Here is a 22,317-nt window from a genome sequence, read left to right as displayed (position 1 = left end):
TTAATAAGATATATTGTTATTAATTGATATAAGTACTTGTGTATTTGAATTTTGTATGGATAATTGTTATTTGGAAATTTATTTAATATATATCGACACTTTTAATAATGGATGATAGTAACCTTGAGAGCTGTGATAATCAGTTCACGCCCTGGCATTTTCGTCGTAGGTTGGGGTGTGACAAACTATCACTTGCATTGAAATTTATTTGTTGTTTATTAAGTTTATTGGTTTTAGAACCAATATTTTTGTGAATATGCTATTTTCTATAAATATACCTTTTGTAGTTGATGTAATGATATGATGATTATTGGACAATAATTGAATACTTCAAACCTAAAAGCCTACAATTTTCTAATGAACTCCTAATTACTTGACTGAATGTGGCAATTTGTTAATTGTTATAATGTTTTATTATATATGACCACGTTTAAAATCCTATTATTTATGTATGGGATCTTTTTTAGTTGTACAAAGTACGGCCATATAAAAATTGCATAAAAATTAGAAAGGTAATAGCTAGTTAAACAATTTGTTAATTTATAATTTTTGAATGCACCAGATTGCAAGTTCCACTAAACCTAAGGATCCATAACTTTTGCGTCAAAGATGTGAGCCACGTAGCATCGCAAATCTTAACTACGGCACAAAGTATTAAACGGATTGTGTTCGCCACATTCACCATGAACCCACAAGTTTTGAAGGTGTTCAAAATCTTGTTAAATACATTTTGATCACAGTATTTTAGTTTATATTGAGAAAAATGGTATTTGAAACTCATTTGATGATATGGTAGATGAGAAATTTAATGAATTTGACATTTGACATACAGCAATAATGACGAAAATAGGTTATAGGAGACTACCAAAAAGCATCCGATCCAAATAAGGTTTCTAATTATTTGAATTGGATAAATTTCCTTCCATATCACATTTTACACTTAAAAGACATCTAACGTAGAGAGGAAGTAAATAAAAATAAAAAAATAATCATATATGGAAATTTTGAATTTTATTAAATGTTCAAATGGTTATATAAATATTGCGTTCTATTTATGGTGTTACTCTCAATATGACATATTGACATGGCAAATTAAAATTGATTTTCTTTTTTAATTTCTGAAAGGAGAATGTTGTTATTACATAGAAGAAAAGTCCAAGCTATCAAGAAGCTAGAAAACAAGGGGCATCAATATTATAAATCAAAATAACACCCGAAATTCCAATCTAGTGAATTAAATTTCGCCTTATTTTTAATTCAATCATTAAACCTCACTTTTAGCTATTATTACATTAGATGATCTTCGTGGGAAATTCATCACAATTCAGTTTTTTATTTGTAATTTAAGAAAATAAAAGTTATAACTCAGTTAATTATTATTTTAATATTTTATATGAAGATGCATACTTTTTTCATTTTACTTCTTATTTTATTTTTCAATAATATATAGAATGTAAGATCTCATCTTTTTCTCCTTTTCAAGAACAAAAGGTATTCCCATATAAGACGGACTCAAGGATGACATGCGTTTACTTTAAAAACTAGTGAACCTTTTGTCCTTAGCTATGTTAAAAATATGAAACCAGGTTCACTTGTAATAAAATTGTGTCAAGTGGTTTAATCGATTCCGATAGTAAGGTATTGGATTATTTGCTTTCTAGGAATGATTTCAATTTAAATAATGTTCCCTTTGTATTGTTCAAAATGGTGAACGGCATCAAATCAACTTCCTTTTTGTGGATCAAGCAAATGAGCAAAAGGATGAGCATAGAGTGGGAGATGTGGTGGAGGTTCAACTTTGTGAATTTTCTAGTTTGAATGGTCTTTGTTACTTGTACTTGGTAGTTTAATATTGTTTATATTGCCCTTACGTGTATTTGGACCACTTGTGTCTTGTAAGTGATCATTCTTTTAGTTCTAATATAACTGGTCTATAAAAAAAACCGTGATACAAATTAGTTCTCTAATTGTCTTATTTCTTCAATATTTCTCTACACTTTTTGTGCAAGCTGTTTATATGCATTTTATGATTTGTATATGCAATAATTTTAACTTCACAAACACCCACAAAAGCACAATGTCATTTTCATGCGTGTGCTTTAAGAGTAAGTTTATCATTAGAAAACCAACTAGTACTCTTTGACTTAGTTTGTGTGCCTCTCCACATTACACATGAATTCAAGTGTGGATTTCTTGGTTGGGTCAAAGCTAGCTATTCTTATTGGCCCAGTGGGGGAATTCAATATACACTCAATCACTCATGACTCAACTGCTTAATATAGCCGAAGAATATAGAGAAGATTAGCATGACCAATGCGTAAAGATGACACACACAAATAGAGTGAATAACCAAATCGAACCAAACCGAACCGAACCAATAACATAGGTTAAGAAGTTTCGACTCAAAACCCGTCTAGTAACTATAATCAGCTATTGAAAATAACCGATTTTAACCGTTTGTGTGTGTAGAGGGGGGGGGGGGGTGTTTAGATATACCCATTGTTGTCAGTGTGAGGAGAGAGGGTTGAGGTGGAAGACAACGAACTCAGAGTTTCCCAATGCCAAAGCCTGTGTGCCAGGACGTCCTAGGACGATTTTGTGATGAGGGAAGGAGAGAGAAAGGGGGCTGTGAGGAAGGTTTTGCTTGTGGGTTTTAGGCGGAAAAAAATGTGATGTGGAGCTTTGTTGAAATTCATACTATATAAGAAAAACACTAACATTGAAGTAGCTCTCTAAACATGTAAATCAAGCTCAAATATGAAATTTATTATGATGTCATAAGTATATTGAGATTCAGTATTTTGCTTTTAGTTTACCTAACTTGCTGTAAAGATTTTCTAGTTATGTAACATGTAGTATATGTTATTGGAAAGGTCAATTTTAGTTGGTTATGGTAAAGCTAGTTAAGTAGTAATGTGATATGTATATATTATTGGAAATTAAGATGGTAAATTTTAGCTATGGTCGTCCTTAAAGATTCAAGATAGCACATGTTGCTAGTTACAACTGATCATGATGCTAAACTAGCTCCATGTGATCAATTTTGGTACATCTTGGTAACATGCCCTTTAAAATATACATTTCCAATATGTTTGCATACGATGTCTCTTTTATCTCGAGCGTGGTAAATGGTAGTACGTTATGGCATTTTTTTTTGTAAGTAACTTGCTTGGTAATTGGAAGATGCACAATATAATGGCACCTAATCATGTGTGTGACAAGTCATCATGGGAAGCCATCCTTCATCATCCTAGCCACCATCTCCTCATCGTGACCAGGTTCCACCTCAGTTAAGTCATCAACGATGCCGACATCTTTATCTCCATCTTCATCATCCTCATCCTCATCACTCATCTCAGCATCCCCTTGTTATCTCCATCTTTTTCCTCAACAACATCTTCTTAAAGCGCTAACTTGATCGCTTACTACAAAACCATGACTTTTGGTTCAGGTTTCATCAAACAAACAGTTCATAGAAAAACATATATGTATGACGAGCAAGCCAAGTAGATTCCAATTATCTGTTAGCACATGTTGCATTGTTGTCAATCCATTCCAAGTCATCATCCCTTACAATCGTCATTCATCTTCCTATAATTCTACCGATCGTTAAATAGTTGTGTTCATGTCCTGTTATAGTATTGAATGACATAGTTATATTATAAAAAGTTTTCTCTAACTCATGTAACTATGTAACCCATCTATAGAAGAGCCAATAATCAACTAAAAGTACATAAAGTAATTAATAAACCAACACTAAATCCAATTTGGTAGAGAAGACTATGTGACACTATAAAATAAATAAAGTCAATATTTTTTCTAGAAAAAGTCTGAAAATAAAAAATTCACAAAAACCGAACAGTGCTTGGTCCATTTAAATGTTCTCAACCCACAATTTGGTGATTCGGATGGCACTAGAAGTCTGAAACTATGGGTGAACAATAACGAATCGAAAACTGATGAAACTGAACAAAAATTAACCGCTAACCGAATTAACCGAAAAACAGTTATCGACTACCTTTTGTGCCCTCGGCTAGTCAAAATTAACTGAACATAACCATTCATATTTTCATATAATCTAGGTGTTATACCTCATTTTCATGTATATCATGTTTTATACCACATTTTATGTATTTATACCGTCATTTCATATATTTATATCTCCATTTAATGTATCTATACATAAATTTAATAAATTTGAGCATTCATACATGTATTAATACGGATGGAAAAGCAAGATGCTAACCAACCAAAATGAACAACACCACCGAAAAAACAACCACCTAAACCAACATAAAACATCCACACAAAAGGAAAATACCACCTAACTAAATAAAAACCAACTATCCGCCTTTAAATGTCAAAAGCCCGTCACTTCTCCCACGTAATTGACTCCGTGTTCGCCCTATTTCACCCCCAAAGGAAGTCTAAAGCTTTTACACCACCCAACACTTCTCCGATTTGCACTCAATGTAGTTATGTATTTCTAAGTAAAAATTTTAGCCCAACCGAACTAAAAAACGAAAAAATAATCGAATAAACTGATTCGTTTAACCGAAAACAGATTGGTTAATTTGTTTGAGGCTATAACCGAACCGAACCGTGCACACCCGTAACCAAAATTGATCAATATCAAAGCTGCAAACCACTGGTTTTCCATTTTCTTGCAATCTCGTGTGACGTTTAACATTACGTGATAGTTGAGGTACCAAAATACCGCCACGTGTCATGACAAACAAACATGTAGTCAGTATCTCCCTATCTATCATTTCCAACAACCATAAATTCACAAACCAACCTTAATGAGATTGCTTTACAATCCCACCTTGTAACATACACAAACTATAGCTTCAAAGTAAAATCAAACACATTATTGCATTTAATTCAATGATAAACTTACAAGGGTTGTTTTTGACTTGTTCGCAATCTTTAAAAGCTAGGTTACGGTTACTCCAAGTTCCATCTTTTTACAAGTCCACAAAGCAACAAAAAAGCAGTTAAAATTAATTTTTATTATTTTTTTTATAAAAAAGAACACAGAATCTTTATGAGACACCCCTATATATACAACATACCCACAATATTTCACAACCATAAATCACACACACATTTTGCTTCAATGGTGTTGCGCAAAAACCCTAGAAATTTACTTGTATGTTCCCATTCTTCCTTTTTTTCGTCAATTCGTAACGTATTTCAATGAATTTTTGCTGCATTTGAACCATTTTTTGTTGAAATTGAACGGTTTTTGAGCAAATTTAGCTGATTTTGATCGGCTTTTGAACCAGTTTTTCTGCATTTTAACCATTTTTAAACCAAATTTTGTGACCTTGAACGAGTTTTGCACCAACTTTACTAAAATTAAACGAATTTCGAACCAGTTTTGCTGAAATTGATCGAAATTTGCTGAATTTAATCGAATTTTGAAACTAATTTTGTTGAAATTGACCGAATTTTGAATGCAGGGGATGAATCTGAAACTGGTTTTGATTGTTGTTTTGACTTTATTGAATATCAACAACGTGTACGGAACACCGAGTTATCGAAATTATCGACATCATCGTAATCACAAGCATCATATTAAAGGTTATTTTGAATACTCTGCAATAAGTTGCAGGGCTTACACAGCTTCAATTACTGAATTTGGCGGTGTTGGTGATGGTGTCACCTTAAACACAAAGGCTTTTCAGACAGCCATTGATCACCTTGCTCTGTTCGGGTCTAAAGGCGGTGGTTCGCTTCTGTTTGTACCTCCCGGACGATGGTTGACCGGCAGTTTTAATCTCACCAGCCATTTTACTCTGTTTCTGCATCAAGATGCTGTTCTTCTTGCTACCCAGGTTTATATTTTTAAACTGTTCTTTTTATTATTATAACAGTTCAGTAAATGACCATTTTATCCTTATTTTATAAACGCATTAGAAGTTCGTATGTGCATGTCTTTAACTTTAATATTTTATTTACCCATTTTCAGATTAAACTTAAATATTTTTTACCTTTAAACAATAATTTCTCAAAATATTAGATGTCTTATCGTTTGATTATCATGTGACTATACCTGGTTCGGTTATATGATTCGGACATACATATTAGATTGTTTGATAGATTGGTTCGCTTGCATATCGTAAGATATGAGGTTTAACCAAATATAATGAAAAGGGGGTAGAATGGTCATTAAGTAAAAATTCATTAAAGTTGGTATAAATGATATTTTTAGTTTTGGTTGGGTATATATGAAATTTATCAATAAAAAAAGTGGTGGTTTAGTTATATGTTGTTGTGTTGTGTTTTTTTTTGTTTTATTTATTTATTTATTTATTTTTAAACCGATTTTTGGTACGGTTTCGACAACTACAAGAATTAATAAATGGTTTTGCTTAAAATTTTAGATCCAAATTTGTAACAATCAATTAATTATAATCAACAAAAAAGTTTAAGCACAAACTTCCAGGCCCAGATTCACTATTTTGGGCATTTTTTACCCAAAATTTTCAAGCCTGGATTGTAAACCGGAAAACCAAAAAACAAAAAAAGGAAAAAACCAAAACCGAATGGTTTTCAAAAGCCGAAAAACCGACGCGTAGCCCCTTTTGTTAATTTGAAGTCCACCCATTTGTCAGTTCAAGATTAATGTTCCAAGATGTTAAGAATAAGAATATTTTTAAATACAAACAGTCATATTGAGACAAGATTCAAGGCATATCAATGTGTTTCTTGAACTTTGGATTGCTCTTTTTAGAATTATTCTGCCATATTTAATGTCCTAATTATTATAATGATCACGCGATTAATAAAAGTTCTTGATTCATATTTTATAGGATGAAAACGAGTGGGCGGTTATCGACCCATTACCCTCGTATGGTCGGGGACGCGATGCTGATGGTGGAAGATACATTAGTCTCATATTTGGCACCAATCTCACTGATGTTATAATCACAGGTATATTATGTTTTTATTAAAATGATCGGGTCGGGTCGGGTCGGGTTGGAATGGGTTTGGGCCAGTCGTTTGACATTGGTGTTTGTTTTTTGAAGGGAACAACGGGACGATTAATGGTCAAGGTGGCCCGTGGTGGGACAAATTTCGTGGAGGCAAGTTAAAGTACACCCGACCATACTTGATTGAACTCATGTACTCGGATGGAATTCAGATATCAAATCTTACTTTGATTGACTCGCCTTCATGGAATGTTCATCCGATATATAGCAGGTATTGGTGAAATGTTTTAATCACGTGTCGTTTGTGGTTTTATTTTATAGAATGTTGTTGATTCATTTAGTTTGGCTGATGCAGCAATATTATAATTCAGGGAATTACTATTCTTGCACCAGTTAGGTCTCCCAACACTGATGGAATCAACCCTGGTAATGACTTATGTGTTAAGTTGACATTTTTAGTCAAATTTATGTTTTTTTAATGGAAAAACGGTTGAACACAGATGTCACCCGATCTGCTGTTCTTAGAAATATTTAAAATGTTTAGCACATGGGTCTAAATTTTCTGTAAGTTTGATCGTCTTACTCGAGTTTTAGAAGTTAACCTTGGTCCGTTTGACTTGAATGATACTTTTGACTATCACGTTTGTAGAACTATGCATAAATTTCAAAGTCAAGAGTAATACGTTTGACTTATTTATGCATTGACTTTTTTAGTCAGACTTATGGTATTTTGAATGAACATAAGTTATGAATTAGATCAATAATGTCATCTGATCTGCTGTTTTTAGAAAGATTTACAACTTTTGTTCTAAAGGTTTAAATTTTCTGAAAGTTTGATCTTTTTAACTCGTATTATTTTCGAAGGAAAGGTCAATCCATTTGACCTGGATAGCTTTGACTTTAGGGATAGTTAGATATCATTTTGGTTGACTTTGTGACAAGAGATTTAGAGTAATTACCTAGTCTTTTCTTTTTGAAATAAGAGAATTAAACAAACATAAATTTCAAAGTCAACCAACCTGTTTGACTTGAATGAACCTTTGTTTCAGATTCTTGCACAAATACACGAATCGAGGACTGTTACATCGTGTCAGGGGACGATTGTATAGCAGTGAAGAGTGGTTGGGACGAGTACGGAATCGCGTACGGGATGCCAACCCAACAACTTGTGATCCGACGGCTAACGTGCATTTCACCAACTAGCGCGGTCATCGCTTTAGGAAGTGAAATGTCAGGTGGTATTCAAGACGTTCGAGCTGAAGACATTGTAGCCATCAGTTCCGAGTCAGGAGTCCGCATCAAAACCGGTGTCGGGAGGGGTGGGTTTGTAAAAGACATATATGTAAAAGGGTTCACTATGCACACCATGAGATGGGCGTTTTGGATGACAGGTAATTACGGGTCCCACCCTGATGACAAGTGGGACCCGTCTGCAATCCCGATCATCCAAAACATTAACTACCGAGACATGGTGGCGGAAAACGTCACCATGGCGGGTAGATTGGAGGGGATTGCGGGTGATCCGTTCACTGGGATTTGTATATCAAATGTGACTATTGGGATGGCGCCGATCGCTAAAAAACTTACTTGGAACTGCACCGACGTGGAGGGGGTGTCGAGTGATGTGACACCGCAGCCTTGTGCCGCATTGCCGCTGGTGCCAGGAGGAAAAGCTTGTGAGTTTCCTCGGGATAAGTTGCCAATTGAAGATGTTAAAGTTCAAATGTGTTATTATAAACCAAAGTACATGTGAAATGTAAACTCTTTGTTTATGATATAATGAATTGGATTATCTTGAAAGTTGAATTTGTTGTAACTTTAAAAGCATACATAATGTTAGTTGCATTATTCTTCTCCTTTCTTTCTCTCAGTCAATATATGATCTTTGATAGAGAGTAGCTCTTTAGTGGTGTTTGTTAAGGATTTTATTTGTACAGCACCATTTATTAAGGGTTGAACAAAAAGCTCGAGACTCGCTTCATGCACTGATAGTAAAAGAAATTCAGTTTGTTCCCTTGGTTAGCTTTTAAAACCAAGTTCGGGTTGATTCTGGACAAAGGCGTTGGTTACGTAACACGCCAAGATAATGCAACATGTATTAAATTCGACTTCTGCAATGAATTTTGTTGAATCTTCAATAAAAAGGATCACAACTTTAGGCCTCCTGATAGTAAAAGATCATGGATGTTGCATCATTCTTTTTGTAAATTATGTTGGTTAAGGCTTTTAACCCTTTTGGCATGTTTGACTTTTCATGCTTGTTTGGTCCTTTTAATTGGTCTTTTTGCATTATAGTTATTTTCATTTTTTAATTTCTGTAAGTTAGCTTGTCAAGCTATGATCTGGCTTGAGTTTTAATCGTTTTGAGCTCGAGCTTAAGTTACCAACTTGCTAAAAATAACAGACCCTATAAAAAATCAAAGCTTTATGATCTTCAAAGTGATTCTATATGGGTAAAAATGTTGTATGTTTCCTTAACAGGGGCGGTGTTCTTATCAACACCATTTTTAATATCACGATCTAAGAGTACTAAGTATGCGCAGTGGAAGCAACAATGCTATGATAATCGAATAGAGTCTTTTTTGGGGTGGAGTGAGTATTATGTCTATCCGTTTAATGTGAAAAAATGTTTGAGCAGTATGAAATTAAGATTGAAACACATAACATGTTCAAATGAAATGGGAATAAAGGTTTGAAATGTCTGTTAGATCACCTCACACGAAACCGTTATCCAAACAATCACATACTCATATTCTGTTATAACATTACACATATGTGGGACTCGCACTTGATAAATATGTAATTAAAAACTAGCATAACAATGGCTCCAAGCGAGTATTCTTAGTCAAACCTCCTAAAATATGATTGATATATAAGCATCTTAACTAGGGGTAACTGTTGGAGAATTAAATTGGATTTGAAACTCTAAATTGAGTTCTGTATAGAAACGGAAATACGAAATCCGTCAGTGGGTTATGGGTTTTGGTCAACGGAATCTTGAAGTGGGATTTATCAAAGAATATTATATATATAGTTATGATATATAATATAATGAAATCGGATGAATGCACAGGAGGGTTTTAATCTTCACACCTTAATCTCTTCTCTCTTTTCTTATTAATAATAAAAAACAACTCAAGTATTTATAACCCTAACAATCACACTTTGACTAAAACTAGGAAATTAAAAAGATAAACATAAACATTTAAATAAATAAAACTTAAATAATAAAATATTTGAATTTTGATCTCCTCCTTATCCTCCCCATGAGATCAACCTAGCAACCCCTCGGTTTTATCTTTAACAAATCGTATTATAATTATCATTCACCCCCTTAATCTTGATTTGTTCCTTTTAGATCTTCAATCCCGAGCAATTTCCTCATCTCTTCAAACTTCAACTTCGGTAGTGCTTTTGTAAGAATATCCGCCTTTTGTTTCTCTCCACTAATGTGCTCAACTTGGACTTCACCACGTTCAATACATTCACGAATGAAGTGGAATCTAATATTAATATGCTTACTTCTTCCATGAAACACCGGATTCTTCATCAGATCAGTAGCGGATCTATTATCCACATGTAAAGTCACCACCTTTTCTTCATGCCCGGTCACTCGCTTAACAATCCCCTTAACCATATAGCTTGACAAGCCGCAGTTGCTGCTGCCATGTACTCAGATTTACACGATGACAAGGCTACGGTTTGTTGTTTTTGTGAGAGCCATGAGATCAATGCACCACCATAATAAAACGCCATTCCGGTGGTACCTCGTCCATCAGTTTGATCCATACCATAACTACTATCACAAAAACCAACCAACTCTCTACTACCACATCCATATGTTAAACCATAACCACTCGTGCCTTGTACGTATCTTAATATATACTTTAGAATCTGCATATGTGATTGTTTCGGTTCTTGCATAAACCTACTAGCAACTCCAACTGAGTAACTCAAATCGGGCCTCGTGTATGTCAAATACCTTAAGCTACCGATTATTCTTCGATATTCGGTTGCATCAACGGGTTCTCCATCTTCATCTTTCGTCACTTGCAACCGATGTTCCATAGGAAATCGAGTCGGGTTGCACTCACTTAAACCTGCACTCATTAAAATTTTATTAGCATAAGCTTCTTGTTTCAACTTTATCTCATTCTTCTTTTGGGTTACTTCAATGCCCAAATAATAAGATAACATTCCGAGATCTTGCATCTCGAACTCATTCTTCATTTGACTTTTGAATTTCTCAATCTCGGCTTGACTCGAACCAGTCACGATAAGATCATCGACATATACACCAACAATGAGAATGTCGGTTCTCGTATTCCGCTTGTACACCGCCGGTTCTCTTGGACATCGAATAAAACCCAAACCCTTCAACGTCTTGTCGAGTTTTTCGTTCCAAGCTCGTGGTGCTTGGCGAATACCGTATAAAGCCTTACGTAACTTATAAACCATATTGTGTTTCCCGGGAACTTCAAAACCACCAGGTTGTTTCACATACACTTCTTCCTTCAACTCTCCATTTAAAAACGCTGATTTAACGTCCAAATGGTAAATGAACCAACCATAATTCGCTGCAATTGCTAAAATCAAGCATACGGTTTCCATTCTCGCCACCGGGGCAAAAACCTCATCAAAGTCTACCCCGTGCTCTTGTACGTACCCCTTCGCGACTAATCTTGCTTTGTACTTTGTTATTGACCCGTCTGCATCACGTTTGGTTTTAAACACCCACTTCAAACCAATCGCCTTATGACCCGCTGGTAGGTTACATAAGTCCCACGTATTGTTTTGTTCAATTGAGACTAATTCAGATCTCATTGCTTCTCGCCATTTCTTTGAATTCTTTGCCTCTTCAAAGGTAGCTGGCTCTTCATCTAGGAGAAGACATTCTCCTTCACTCAACATTACATAATCTTCATATCTTTTCGGTGGGACCGATTGACGACCAGTTCTTCGCAGCTCAGGTTCGGGATTTTCTTCCAGTTGGTCTTCAAATTCAGGCATGTTAAGGTTTGTTGGGTGTTCGTTTTCAACTGGAATTTCTTGTTGAACTTCTTCTTGGACATGCTCGATTATAAATTCAACCATTCAGGTCCGGTTCCGACTTGAAACGAGTTGGTATGTCGAGACCAGTCAAACTTTTGACTTTCTTCGAAACGGACATCCTGGCTCACATAAATACGCTTTTGAGCCGGGTCGTACAATCTATAAGCTTTTGATCCTGGTTCGGTTCCGAGATGTACAACCTCCATACTTCGATCATCTAACTTTTGAACGTTGACGGTAGGTATCTTCATGTACGTTAAACACCCAAACACTCGTAAGTGTGTTATGTTGGGCTTTCGGCCCATCAAGGCTTCGTAGGGGGTTACCGTCTTCAATGCTTTAGTTGGTACCCGATTCAACACGTAAACCGAGTGTCTCACCGTTTCTCCCCATAAATTTTGCGGGAGGTCCATAGCTTTCATCATACTTCTTGTTGCATTTAGGACCGTTCGGTTTCGCCTTTCGACTACACCGTTTTGTTGAGGAGAGTAAGGAGCCGTAAACATTCTTTTTATTCCTTCTTGATCACAATATTCGGTGAAAAGTTTGTTGAGAAACTCACCACCTCGATTACTTCTTAGAGCTTTAACTTTTAACGAATGCTCTAACTCCACTTCCTGTTTAAACTTCTTGAAAATACCCAAAGCATCATTCTTATGTTTAATGGTATAAACCCACATGTACCTCGTATGATCATCTACAAGAAGCATAAAATACCGGTTTCCTCCTAAGGTAGGAGGCGAGATTGGTCCACATAAATCGGTGTGAACCAACTCTAATGGTCTTGTGGCACGGAACATGGTGGCTTTAGGAAACGGGTTTCTACTATGTTTGCCTAGCATACATGCATTGCAAACATGCTCACCATGTAAAGTTTCAATATCACCACGTACCATATTTTTAGACTTCATATTAGTTAATGTTTCAAAACTAACATGACCAAGTCTAGCGTGCCATAGCCATCCTTGGTCTTTAACGGAAGCTAAAAGACATACCGGGGTTCCGATTCTAAGCTCGATCTTATAAAGACGGTTTGGACTTCTCGGAACTCTCATTAGCAAGCGATCTCCTTCCTCGTATAACCACAAGTGGTCGTTTGCTATCCAAACCTTACACCCTTCTTCGGTTAACTGACTGATGCTCAATATGTTGCTACATAAGTCGGGTATGTAATAAACATCATTCATAACCCGCTGCTCACAATTCTTGCAATCGAAAATAATGGAACCTCTCCCTTTATTCACTTTGGAACCATCTCCAAATTTCACCAAACCGCTCACTCGATAATCAATTTGGGCAAAATGGGCTTCACATCCGGTCATGTGATTAGACGCCCCATTATCTAAATACCAAATTGAATCGCTTACCGAGTCGTTTGCGTAACGGATTAGATGAACCTTCTCTTCGTTTAACATAACTTGATCTTTATCAACTTCAACTGAGGCCATCATAAGAGTTGGCGGCTTAGCCTCGGCTTGGTTAAGATTCGCTTCTTGAGTCGGTGGACTCGGACATTCCCATGCAAAGTGGCCCAAAACATTGCAATTATAACACCGAACACTGCTTTTATCTCTACCATGATTTTGATTATTATGATTATTACCTTGATTGCCATCTCCCCCTTGGTTGTTCGTGTTTGGTTGGTTACCGTCTCTTCGGCTATCATTGCTTTGATTAAACCGGCCCCGTCCTCTACTCGAACCTCGACCACGGCCCCGTTGGTCATAACCCGAGGAGCCACGACCCCGAGCATAACTTTTTCGGTCATGATCGGTGTCTTTTTTTCATTGATTATCGTTTTTGGCATACAATAACTTTCTCATCTCGGCCATAGCTTCCTTGCCTTTGATTCTCTCTTCAAAAGCTTTTAACCTTGCTATACAGTCTTCAAACACCATAGTGTTAAGATCGACCCATTGTTCAATAGTTGCTACAATAGCAATAAAACGGTCCGGAACGCTATCGAGCAATTTTTTAACGAGTTCATGTTCTTCCATCGGACTACCCAAACTATCAAATTGCGAGGCGAATTCCGTTACCTTCCCGGCAAAGTCTTCAACGGATTCCTTTTCTCCCATCTTCAATTGATTAAAGTCTCGCTTTAACGAACGTAAGCGAGCTTGTTGCACTCGATCGGCACCGAGAAATCTAACCCGTAGTGATTCCCAAATCTCATGAGCATCACGGGTTCTTGCAACTTGCATCAACACGTTTTCCGGTAAGGCTTGAAAAATAATAGCCCTGGCCACCTTGTTTTTTCTCTCATCTAGGGCTTCACCGGACACCACCTCCTATAATCCTTGAGCATCAAGGATCGATTCCATAATTACAACCCACGTGTTGTAATTTGTTTTTGTCAACTTCGGACACTGCAACGAAGTTGAACTTGGTTCCCTTGCTTGCACAACTTGGTTCGCACCCGCTACCGCGTCTCCCATACTCACCGTCTTCTTTGTTGATTGATCAGAAAACGTGAACCGTACTCCTTACGGCTGAATTGGTTCCCGTCAGTCGGATGTGGTTATTCGCCCCACACCGCTCTTTCCCAAAGATCGTAGATCGCCTACGCTCTTGATACCAATTGTTGGAGAATTAAATTGGATTTGAAACTCTAAATTGAGTTCTGTATAGAAACGGAAATACGAAATCCGTCAGTGGGTTATGGGTTTTGGTCAACGGAATCTTGAAGTGGGATTTATCAAAGAATATTATATATATAGTTATGATATATAATATAATGAAATCGGATGAATGCACAGGAGGGTTTTAATCTTCACACCTTAATCTCTTCTCTCTTTTCTTGTTAATAAAGAAAAACAACTCAAGTATTTATAACTCTAACAATGACTAAAACTAGGAAATTAAAAAGATAAACATAAACATTTAAATAAATAAAACTTAAATAATAAAATATTTGAATTTTGATCTCCTCTTTATCCTCCACATGAGATCAACCTAGCCACCCCTCGATTTTATCTTTAACGAATCGGGATTATAATTATCAGTAACCACCGAAATTAAGAAACCGAACCCAATTTGACCTAGTATTGGTGTTTTGGGATAAAGGAATAGGTCACAGGTGTTTCAGTTTATCTTGATATTTATACACATAAAGTAACTTTAGCTAGACTAATAGAGCACTGGGAATTAAATCTTTGATTACTAGACCATGTCTTTTTGTTAATAAGGTATCAAAGGAATTATATAAGGATTGCTGGTTTAAAAAATAATAAATAAATAAATAAACAAACAGGAAAAGATATACATATTCCTTTGAAATAAGCCTCAAAATCACAGCCAATACAAGAAATAAACTATTAATTAAATCAACATCAATATTCCCAACCTTACCTCCCCTAGATTTTACATTTGAAACACTGCGTGCTGAAATAATTGTATTGCTGAATTTGAATAGAGAAGTTTAGTGTTGGAATGAATTAGATAAGTTTAGGTGTCGGTATCGGTCTATAAAACAGACAGTCAATACAATTGTAAATCTTTAGTTAGTGAAGAGTGTTTAATAATTGTTGGGTTACCTAAGTCTAAAGGTGTTAATACTTTTGGAAAGTACTGTTAGAACCTGAAAAAATGGGACTTTTGACTTTTTAAGGCGTATAACAATGTGAATTTAGAAGTAACCATCCAATAGAAGCCGGACCCAGTAAATCACACCAATATAACACACGTAACATATTAATAACAAATGGTAACTCATGTCCTCGAGAAGGAAAAACACGTGGTTTAGGTAGCACGATCAATCCCATAAAAATTCCAAAGTTGAACACGTAGTCAAATGTGTTGTACAAAAACTGAAAAAAGGACAAGATTCCACCCCAGTGATCCAATTGCAAGATTAAAGAAAAACGTGAACAAAAGAAAACAAAAAAAAAAGTAATGTTGGCCCTAGCATAATAGTTCTGTATTTTTTTTTATGTATTTCTTATTTAACTTTTTATGATGTTTAATGTGCTATCCTTTAACTTCCTTGGTTTGTGATTTATCTTTCTACGGCAACAAAAGAATGAAATGAAGCAGAAGTCAACAACTCTTTCGATTCTTAAACAGATGGATTTATGGATCCACCAATTCGAGTTTCCAGCCCATTTGTTTACATTACAAAACTGAAAACCCTACAATCTTTCCGCAGTTTCATTTACCTTTACCCTTCAACTACAGATCTAATCGAGGTACACGAAGTTAATATTTTTACAAGAACTTCAACCCAAATCCATCTTAATGATTCTGGTTGTTTTGAATCTATATAATGTAGTTATTTTGTAATATTTTTTCTTTTACAGATTGCTTGTTCAACAATGAGGTTTGATAAGATCGATCAAGAAAAATGGTGTCTTATTCTATTCAACGTCATTTTAAGTGCTATCATCATTTTCATGACGTTTTTCTGAGCTTTAGAAGGTGAGTTTGTTACCAAAAACTACATGAAGTTTGAAATTATATTTGTGCTTGACATCGAAACTGAATATATTCAATAAAATAAAATAAACTGCACAACGTTAGCACAAGAAAGTGAAAAATCAATAATTTATAACTTTATTCTGTATACATAGTTAATGATGTATAGATTTTTATCTAAATCCTCACTTTTAAAAAGTCTGCATTTTTCTATCAATAATTTATAACTTAATTATGTATACATATTTAATGATGTATAGATTTTAATCTAAGTGGTTTTCTTGGTAGCCTTGTAGTGGTTTATGGTCTCTTAATGGTTAAGAGGTGGTTCACTCTCAACAATTTAGACTTAAGACTACCTTAATCATTAAGAAGCTATGAACTATTAAGAGGCTAATGACCATTTAGAGGCTATCAAGCACCCCTTAATCTTAATTTTTTTAAAGTATTTTCATTTTTTATTGATATTGCATTTTACATTTTTAATATCCTTAAAATCCTCCATATTCATTAATTTAATAATAAATTGTATTGGTTGGGATATGCTTAGGTCCAGCCTCATTATCCACACAACTAATTCTCATCATTAATTGACATGTGTCATAGCACTAAAAGATATTTCTTTTTGGGTTTTTTATGTTGTAGCTACCTTTATATTGGACCCAATTTAATATTGAAAAATACCCTTGTTACAAATATGTTTTTGGGTTTTTTAGAGTGTTGCATGTATGATCTATAATATGGAGCGTTGTAGTTGGCCAGATAGCGTGTACAGTTAGATAAATCAAATTTTCTCATCTTCTTCTATCATCTCTTACCCGCCTTGAATTATCAGAATTTAAGAAATTGAAATCATTTTCAATGGGGCTTCAACATCTCACTTCTCTTCAGCATCTCGGTATTCACAGATGCCCAAAAATGATGAACCTACCACAAGTGTTGCTGCCTTCACTGTTGAGTTTAACAATAAAATCTTCTCCAAAACTACAAGAAAGATGCCGTATTAAAAGAGGCCGTTACAGGCCCCTAATCTTCCATATCCCTGATATCGACGTTACCGGCCTATCCCTTTACCTAGGTCTCTCTCTCCCCCTTGATAAATGATTTATTTTGCCTTTTCAATTAGTATTCTGTTTTTAGTATTGAATTGAAGTACGAGCAGGCGGGTTAATATATGATTGCTCTTTAATTTTAAACCCATTACAACCTATTAAAAGTCAAACTGGTCAAGTGGATGGAATTCTTTTAAATTGGCAGTGATGTATTTATTACATGTTGGTTAAATTTGTTGGGAATAAAACTTGTAAGAACTGACTCAGATGTGTTGTACTATTGACACATGAAATTGAGTTGGATGACACACCACATTTGTTTCTTAATTGCATACAAATGTAGTGTTCCAAGTATCTTTCTTTCTTGATTACCAGCGTGTCTTTTTAGTATAATGAAATGATCTTTAAATTCATAAATGAAGCAACTGACCAATGTTATTTATATTCATGGCTGATTTTAGGATTCTGGAAACCTCTCCACCTTGCTATTATTGATGCAGAAGAAAACAAGGTAACATTTTGTTCAGAGATTTTTATGGGTTTCAAAAAAGTTGATATCTATAATTAACTGATCTTTTTTGTGTTTCTTTAGGGAAATGGTTGTTAAATGGAACGAGTCCATACGTATCTTTATGGCAGATGGTTGTAATTCACGCGAATCTTATGGGTTTCAAATAACTGATATTTATTTTTAGATATTGGTTTTGTGTGTTTTTTAAACAAGCAATGGCTGTTGAAGTGGAATAGTCATGTTTTTATGATAATATGTTTGTTTATTTGTAAATGAACAAATATTGAAATGTTACCATTAAAACAAGATATTTGTTCATAACTAGATAATATCCTTTTGTTCATGATTTGAGAAAAATATGATGTTGGTTATTATTTCACTTACTTGTGGAATCAAAATCTCAATGGTCTGTCCTGTCATGGGTTGGTTGTATATGGTGAAGTAGGATGACTTAGAAGAGTCTTGCCTTGGATAGGATATGCATGTTGTTTGGTACTTGAGTTAGATATGCATGCTGTTTGGTGAAGTAGGAAGGGTTAAAAGAGTCTTGACTGTGATGGGCTGTCTATGTGTCTTCTCTCAAGCTAAAACGAGTGATTAAGTCGGTGGCAAAGGAACATTCACTATTCCTTCATACATCTGCCAGCAGCTAAACTTAGCCCAAATCCACACAAATGTAACACTTTGTCTGAAAACTGAATCCTTGTTACTGTGAAGATATATAGTTAGGTTTCTTGTGGCTGTAAACTCAGGTATAGTGAGAGACATTGAAATCAGTAGCATTGTTAGCTGTGGCCACATTTGATATTGTTAGCTAGTGATGCAGATTTACAAGAATGTGTAGAGTTGTCCGGGTTTGACATCGTTTGGCTTTGAGTTCATGATTGTCTTGGGAGCTTGTGTGAGAGTTTATATTTATTTTAAGCGCTCGAATGTTAAGTTGTAGATTTTGGGGTTCATTGCAACATGACCAAATTTTTTGGACCTGTTTTATTCTTTGCTGTGTTAAGATATATAACTGAATGATCAAAGTAATAAGTGAATATTGGTTGCATACTTGTGTTCTTATTAACACCAATTTCAACTTCTGATCAGTTTACTTTGGCCACTGAAGCGATTGATGTTATGTATTAGAAGAATATTTTTATGCTTTTGAGTCCCATTATCTAAGTTGGGTTAGTTTACAAGATAAAGGCGGTCCATCAAGTATGTTAATTGTTAACTGACTATTGTTTATTGGAGAGGTGGAAAAATGGATGGGTCTAAGCGGTAAAAGAGGCCAAGTTGGGTTAGGTTGAGACGTAAGCACTTGTATTCATGTTCATTAAATAGTCAACGCACATTTTATGACTTTTTCATTTGACTCGTTAGAGATAAAGCATAACTCATATTCAATGTGAAATGGGATCTTTACACATGATTAATTCAACACCAACTTTTTCATGTTTATGTTTATGATTATGAAACCTCGTATAAAAGCCTAATTAATATAGCTTTAGTATAATTCAAAAGCTCATTTCAGTTTTAAAGGGAAAGTTGGCTTCTTTGACTTCAAAAGTCAAGCTTGTCAATTGTCAATGCATTTGTTTTAGGGTCAAGTTGTGTTAGGTTGACCCATAAACACTTTTGTCAATGTGTAGTAATTAGTTAATTAGTATTTTGAGCGAGGTTTAACTTGTCCCGTTCAACCCATTTATATATAATTTACTCAACGCCATCATTTTCACATTTACAACACCTTTTATAAGAGACTAAAGCATAATACTTTATATACTCTATGTATAATTCAAAAACCTCGTTTTAAGTATAATACTTATCTTTGCATACCGAATGAGCGTTACCTTCATTGATATATTTATCAATTTACAGCACATAAAAGGAAATGAGAACATTAAATTATAATGACGGGTGTTTTTCAAAAACTATGTTTTTATAAAACTATACCATGAAATTTTTTTTTGATAAGTTTCAGGGGGCTTCTTGACTTTGTCATAATGACAACATAAAAAATAACATGTTAACCCATTCAATTTTGTGAATATTTTGCTTTATTTGAGCATAGTTTTGCATGACATGATTCCTATACAACAGTCGGATCACCATTGAATAAAAAGTTAATGTTGACACAAATATTTCAAATTTGATAAAAGTTAAAAGCATTAATAGACCTGGGGGTGACATGCTAGAAGTGTTCATTATCTTTTCTAAAATTTTAATAGTTGAGGGAAAATAGTCAATTCGCCAAATCCCGAACCTTTTGATTATTTCCAAATCTTGTGATGTCGATCCGCTGCTAGTCTTCTAGATTCAGACCCCGGATGTAAAGTTTGTATTATTTCAGTTTTCTCATGTGTTAAAGAACAACTTGATTGTATTTTTCTTTGATTAATCTATGAGTATTGATGTGCACTCAGTCGGTTTAGGTTTATGTCTATGTCTATCTAAACGATTAGTTTGTCGGTTGTTATGATAACTGCTTAGAGCGTTGTTTTGACTAGCTTGAATATGATGAAGCATACAGTTGCCCTTAATTAGGTATTTGGGTCACACTAGCAAGGACTGTTTGATAACAGTGTCGTATGTTAACGATTCTTGATGCCTAAGGTTTGTCTAGTTAATCAGTCTGTGTTGGCCTTTCATAAATAATCTGTTAAATTAACATGAGATTACTTTTATATGCTTACTTGAACCCTGTGTATGATCAGTTTCTATTAATTGCTTGAAAGATTGTTAACTGCTTGTTTAATTATTAAAATCAAACTAGTTTGCTTGTGTGATTAGCACTACAATTAGTTACTTCATAATCATATAAAATATGTTGCGCGTTACATTGACCACATACTCCTCGTGGTTTGACACTCTACTTACCCTAGCTTGCTTAGGTGATTGGAAACTTTATTTAATTGTTTTTTACAAGATAGCAACAGTCTAGCATCATATTTTTAAAAAGTTGAAATTTGAGCTTGAGCTGGTCTATTAAATTAAAATTTAAATTTATAGTTATTTTAATACTTAGTTATAAGTTGATATTAAGACTAATTATGAAGATATTAGTATTCATTCAAATGGGCCTATCTGGAAGAGCGGGCTCATTTATCATATTTCGTGGGTTTATTTATACTGTATAAGAAATTTGTTTATTATAAACGCTATAATACGGCTCACATTAAACAACCAAACGACCAAGCGCCTAAGCAAGCTTACGTAGGCAGTAGGCTTGAGCTCCGTTCCTTTACAAACCGAGCTAGTTTAGCTCTGCTCACTTACAAATACGTCTATATCCAATGAGCTTCGTGGCATGGTCTTTTTGAACGGTCGTCGACCCGGTAACCACTTTGATGAAAATTATACATTTACTAGAGGTGCTTACAATTCAATTATACCGATTTGATGAAAATTATAATCCGTAGAGCTATCTACAACTTTAAGAGCGAAAAACAAGGGCGGACCTATGCTTAGGCTACGGGGGTCGGCCGACCCCTGTGAAAAAAAATGTTTAGTGTCATATATATGATAAATTCTAACTGACCCCTGTAAAATTTCAATCCCGACCCCTGTAAGATAATGAAAATAGAAGAAAGAAAGATGGTCTGAGAAAAAATGGAGTGAAAAGATTGTTCACGATCCATATGTAAATTTTTCCAACCAAAGAGTTTGTTTTGAAAAAGATGATGAATTTTGCAATTTTTAAATTTTAGTCGTTGTAGACTAGGGGTACTTTTGTAATAAAAACAACTATTAAAAAGTATTGTTACACAAACATTAAAATGTCTTACACTTTGCAATCTTTTTTCAAAAAAAAATCTTTTAATTAAACTGAAACATTTATTAGATATTAGGATAGTACCCGTGTTACACACGGGTTGAAAATAGATAAATAACAAAATCAATATAGACAACCATAAATTTTCATAAATAGAAAACCATATATTAACATTAAGATAGCCTAAACAAAATATTAGAGAGTAACATTGTTTACATAAAAAGTTAATAGTTATACAAATTTGTCTATATTAGTAAAGTTATGAAAATATTTAACCGTATTATCCTAGTATGAACTTCAAAATTTTCTGTCCAATCGAGTTTCCGATTAGTTTTTAAACTGTATTATCTAATTTCAACCAGTGTTTAACATACCAACATGATTAAGTATTAAACTAAAATGTTAATGTATGCAATAATGAGTTAACGTTAGCATTAATATCTAGAAGATTATGTAAAACTAAAAACAAAATATCTGAATGTAATTATTACCATAAAAATATAGACAATCATAAAATTTTACGAGAAAACATTTAGAAAATCATAAAATTTAATATAACTTTATAACCGCAGTCATTGAAATTCAGAT

The 22,317-nt window shown here is 34.5% G+C and overlaps 1 protein-coding gene across 1 annotated transcript; it reads left to right on the top strand.

Annotated features, from left to right (window-relative positions):
- The first annotated feature begins 5,047 nt into the window (after positions 1 to 5,047).
- Positions 5,048 to 8,744, top strand: LOC143537386 (putative polygalacturonase). The gene is made up of 6 exons (XM_077031168.1): positions 5,048 to 5,152; positions 5,466 to 5,840; positions 6,819 to 6,939; positions 7,035 to 7,209; positions 7,294 to 7,364; positions 7,988 to 8,744. Exons 1-6 carry the CDS (start codon positions 5,048 to 5,050, stop codon positions 8,689 to 8,691), a joined length of 1,551 nt encoding a protein of 516 aa, XP_076887283.1. The 3' UTR covers positions 8,692 to 8,744.
- Positions 8,745 to 22,317: the final 13,573 nt, after the last annotated feature.

The sequence above is a fragment of the Bidens hawaiensis genome, unplaced genomic scaffold, assembly GCF_021521415.1.
Source record: "Bidens hawaiensis isolate Kalapana, Puna unplaced genomic scaffold, B.hawaiensis_p1.1 tig00011186_1, whole genome shotgun sequence".
Lineage (NCBI taxonomy): Eukaryota > Viridiplantae > Streptophyta > Magnoliopsida > Asterales > Asteraceae > Bidens > Bidens hawaiensis.
Note: the sequence above shows the minus strand (reverse complement) of the source record. Positions and strands in the feature narration are given on the sequence as shown.

What these genes read in the sequence shown, in the direction of transcription:
- LOC143537386 (XM_077031168.1), top strand. Translation starts at nt 5,048, where the DNA reads ATGAGACACCCCTATATATACAACATACCCACAATATTTCACAACCAT. An exon ending in AAAACCCTAGAAATTTACTT is followed by an intron (nt 5,153 to 5,465) that starts GTATGTTCCCAT and finishes TTTTGAATGCAG; the next exon opens with GGGATGAATCTGAAACTGGT. An exon ending in CACTGATGGAATCAACCCTG is followed by an intron (nt 7,365 to 7,987) that starts GTAATGACTTAT and finishes CCTTTGTTTCAG; the next exon opens with ATTCTTGCACAAATACACGA.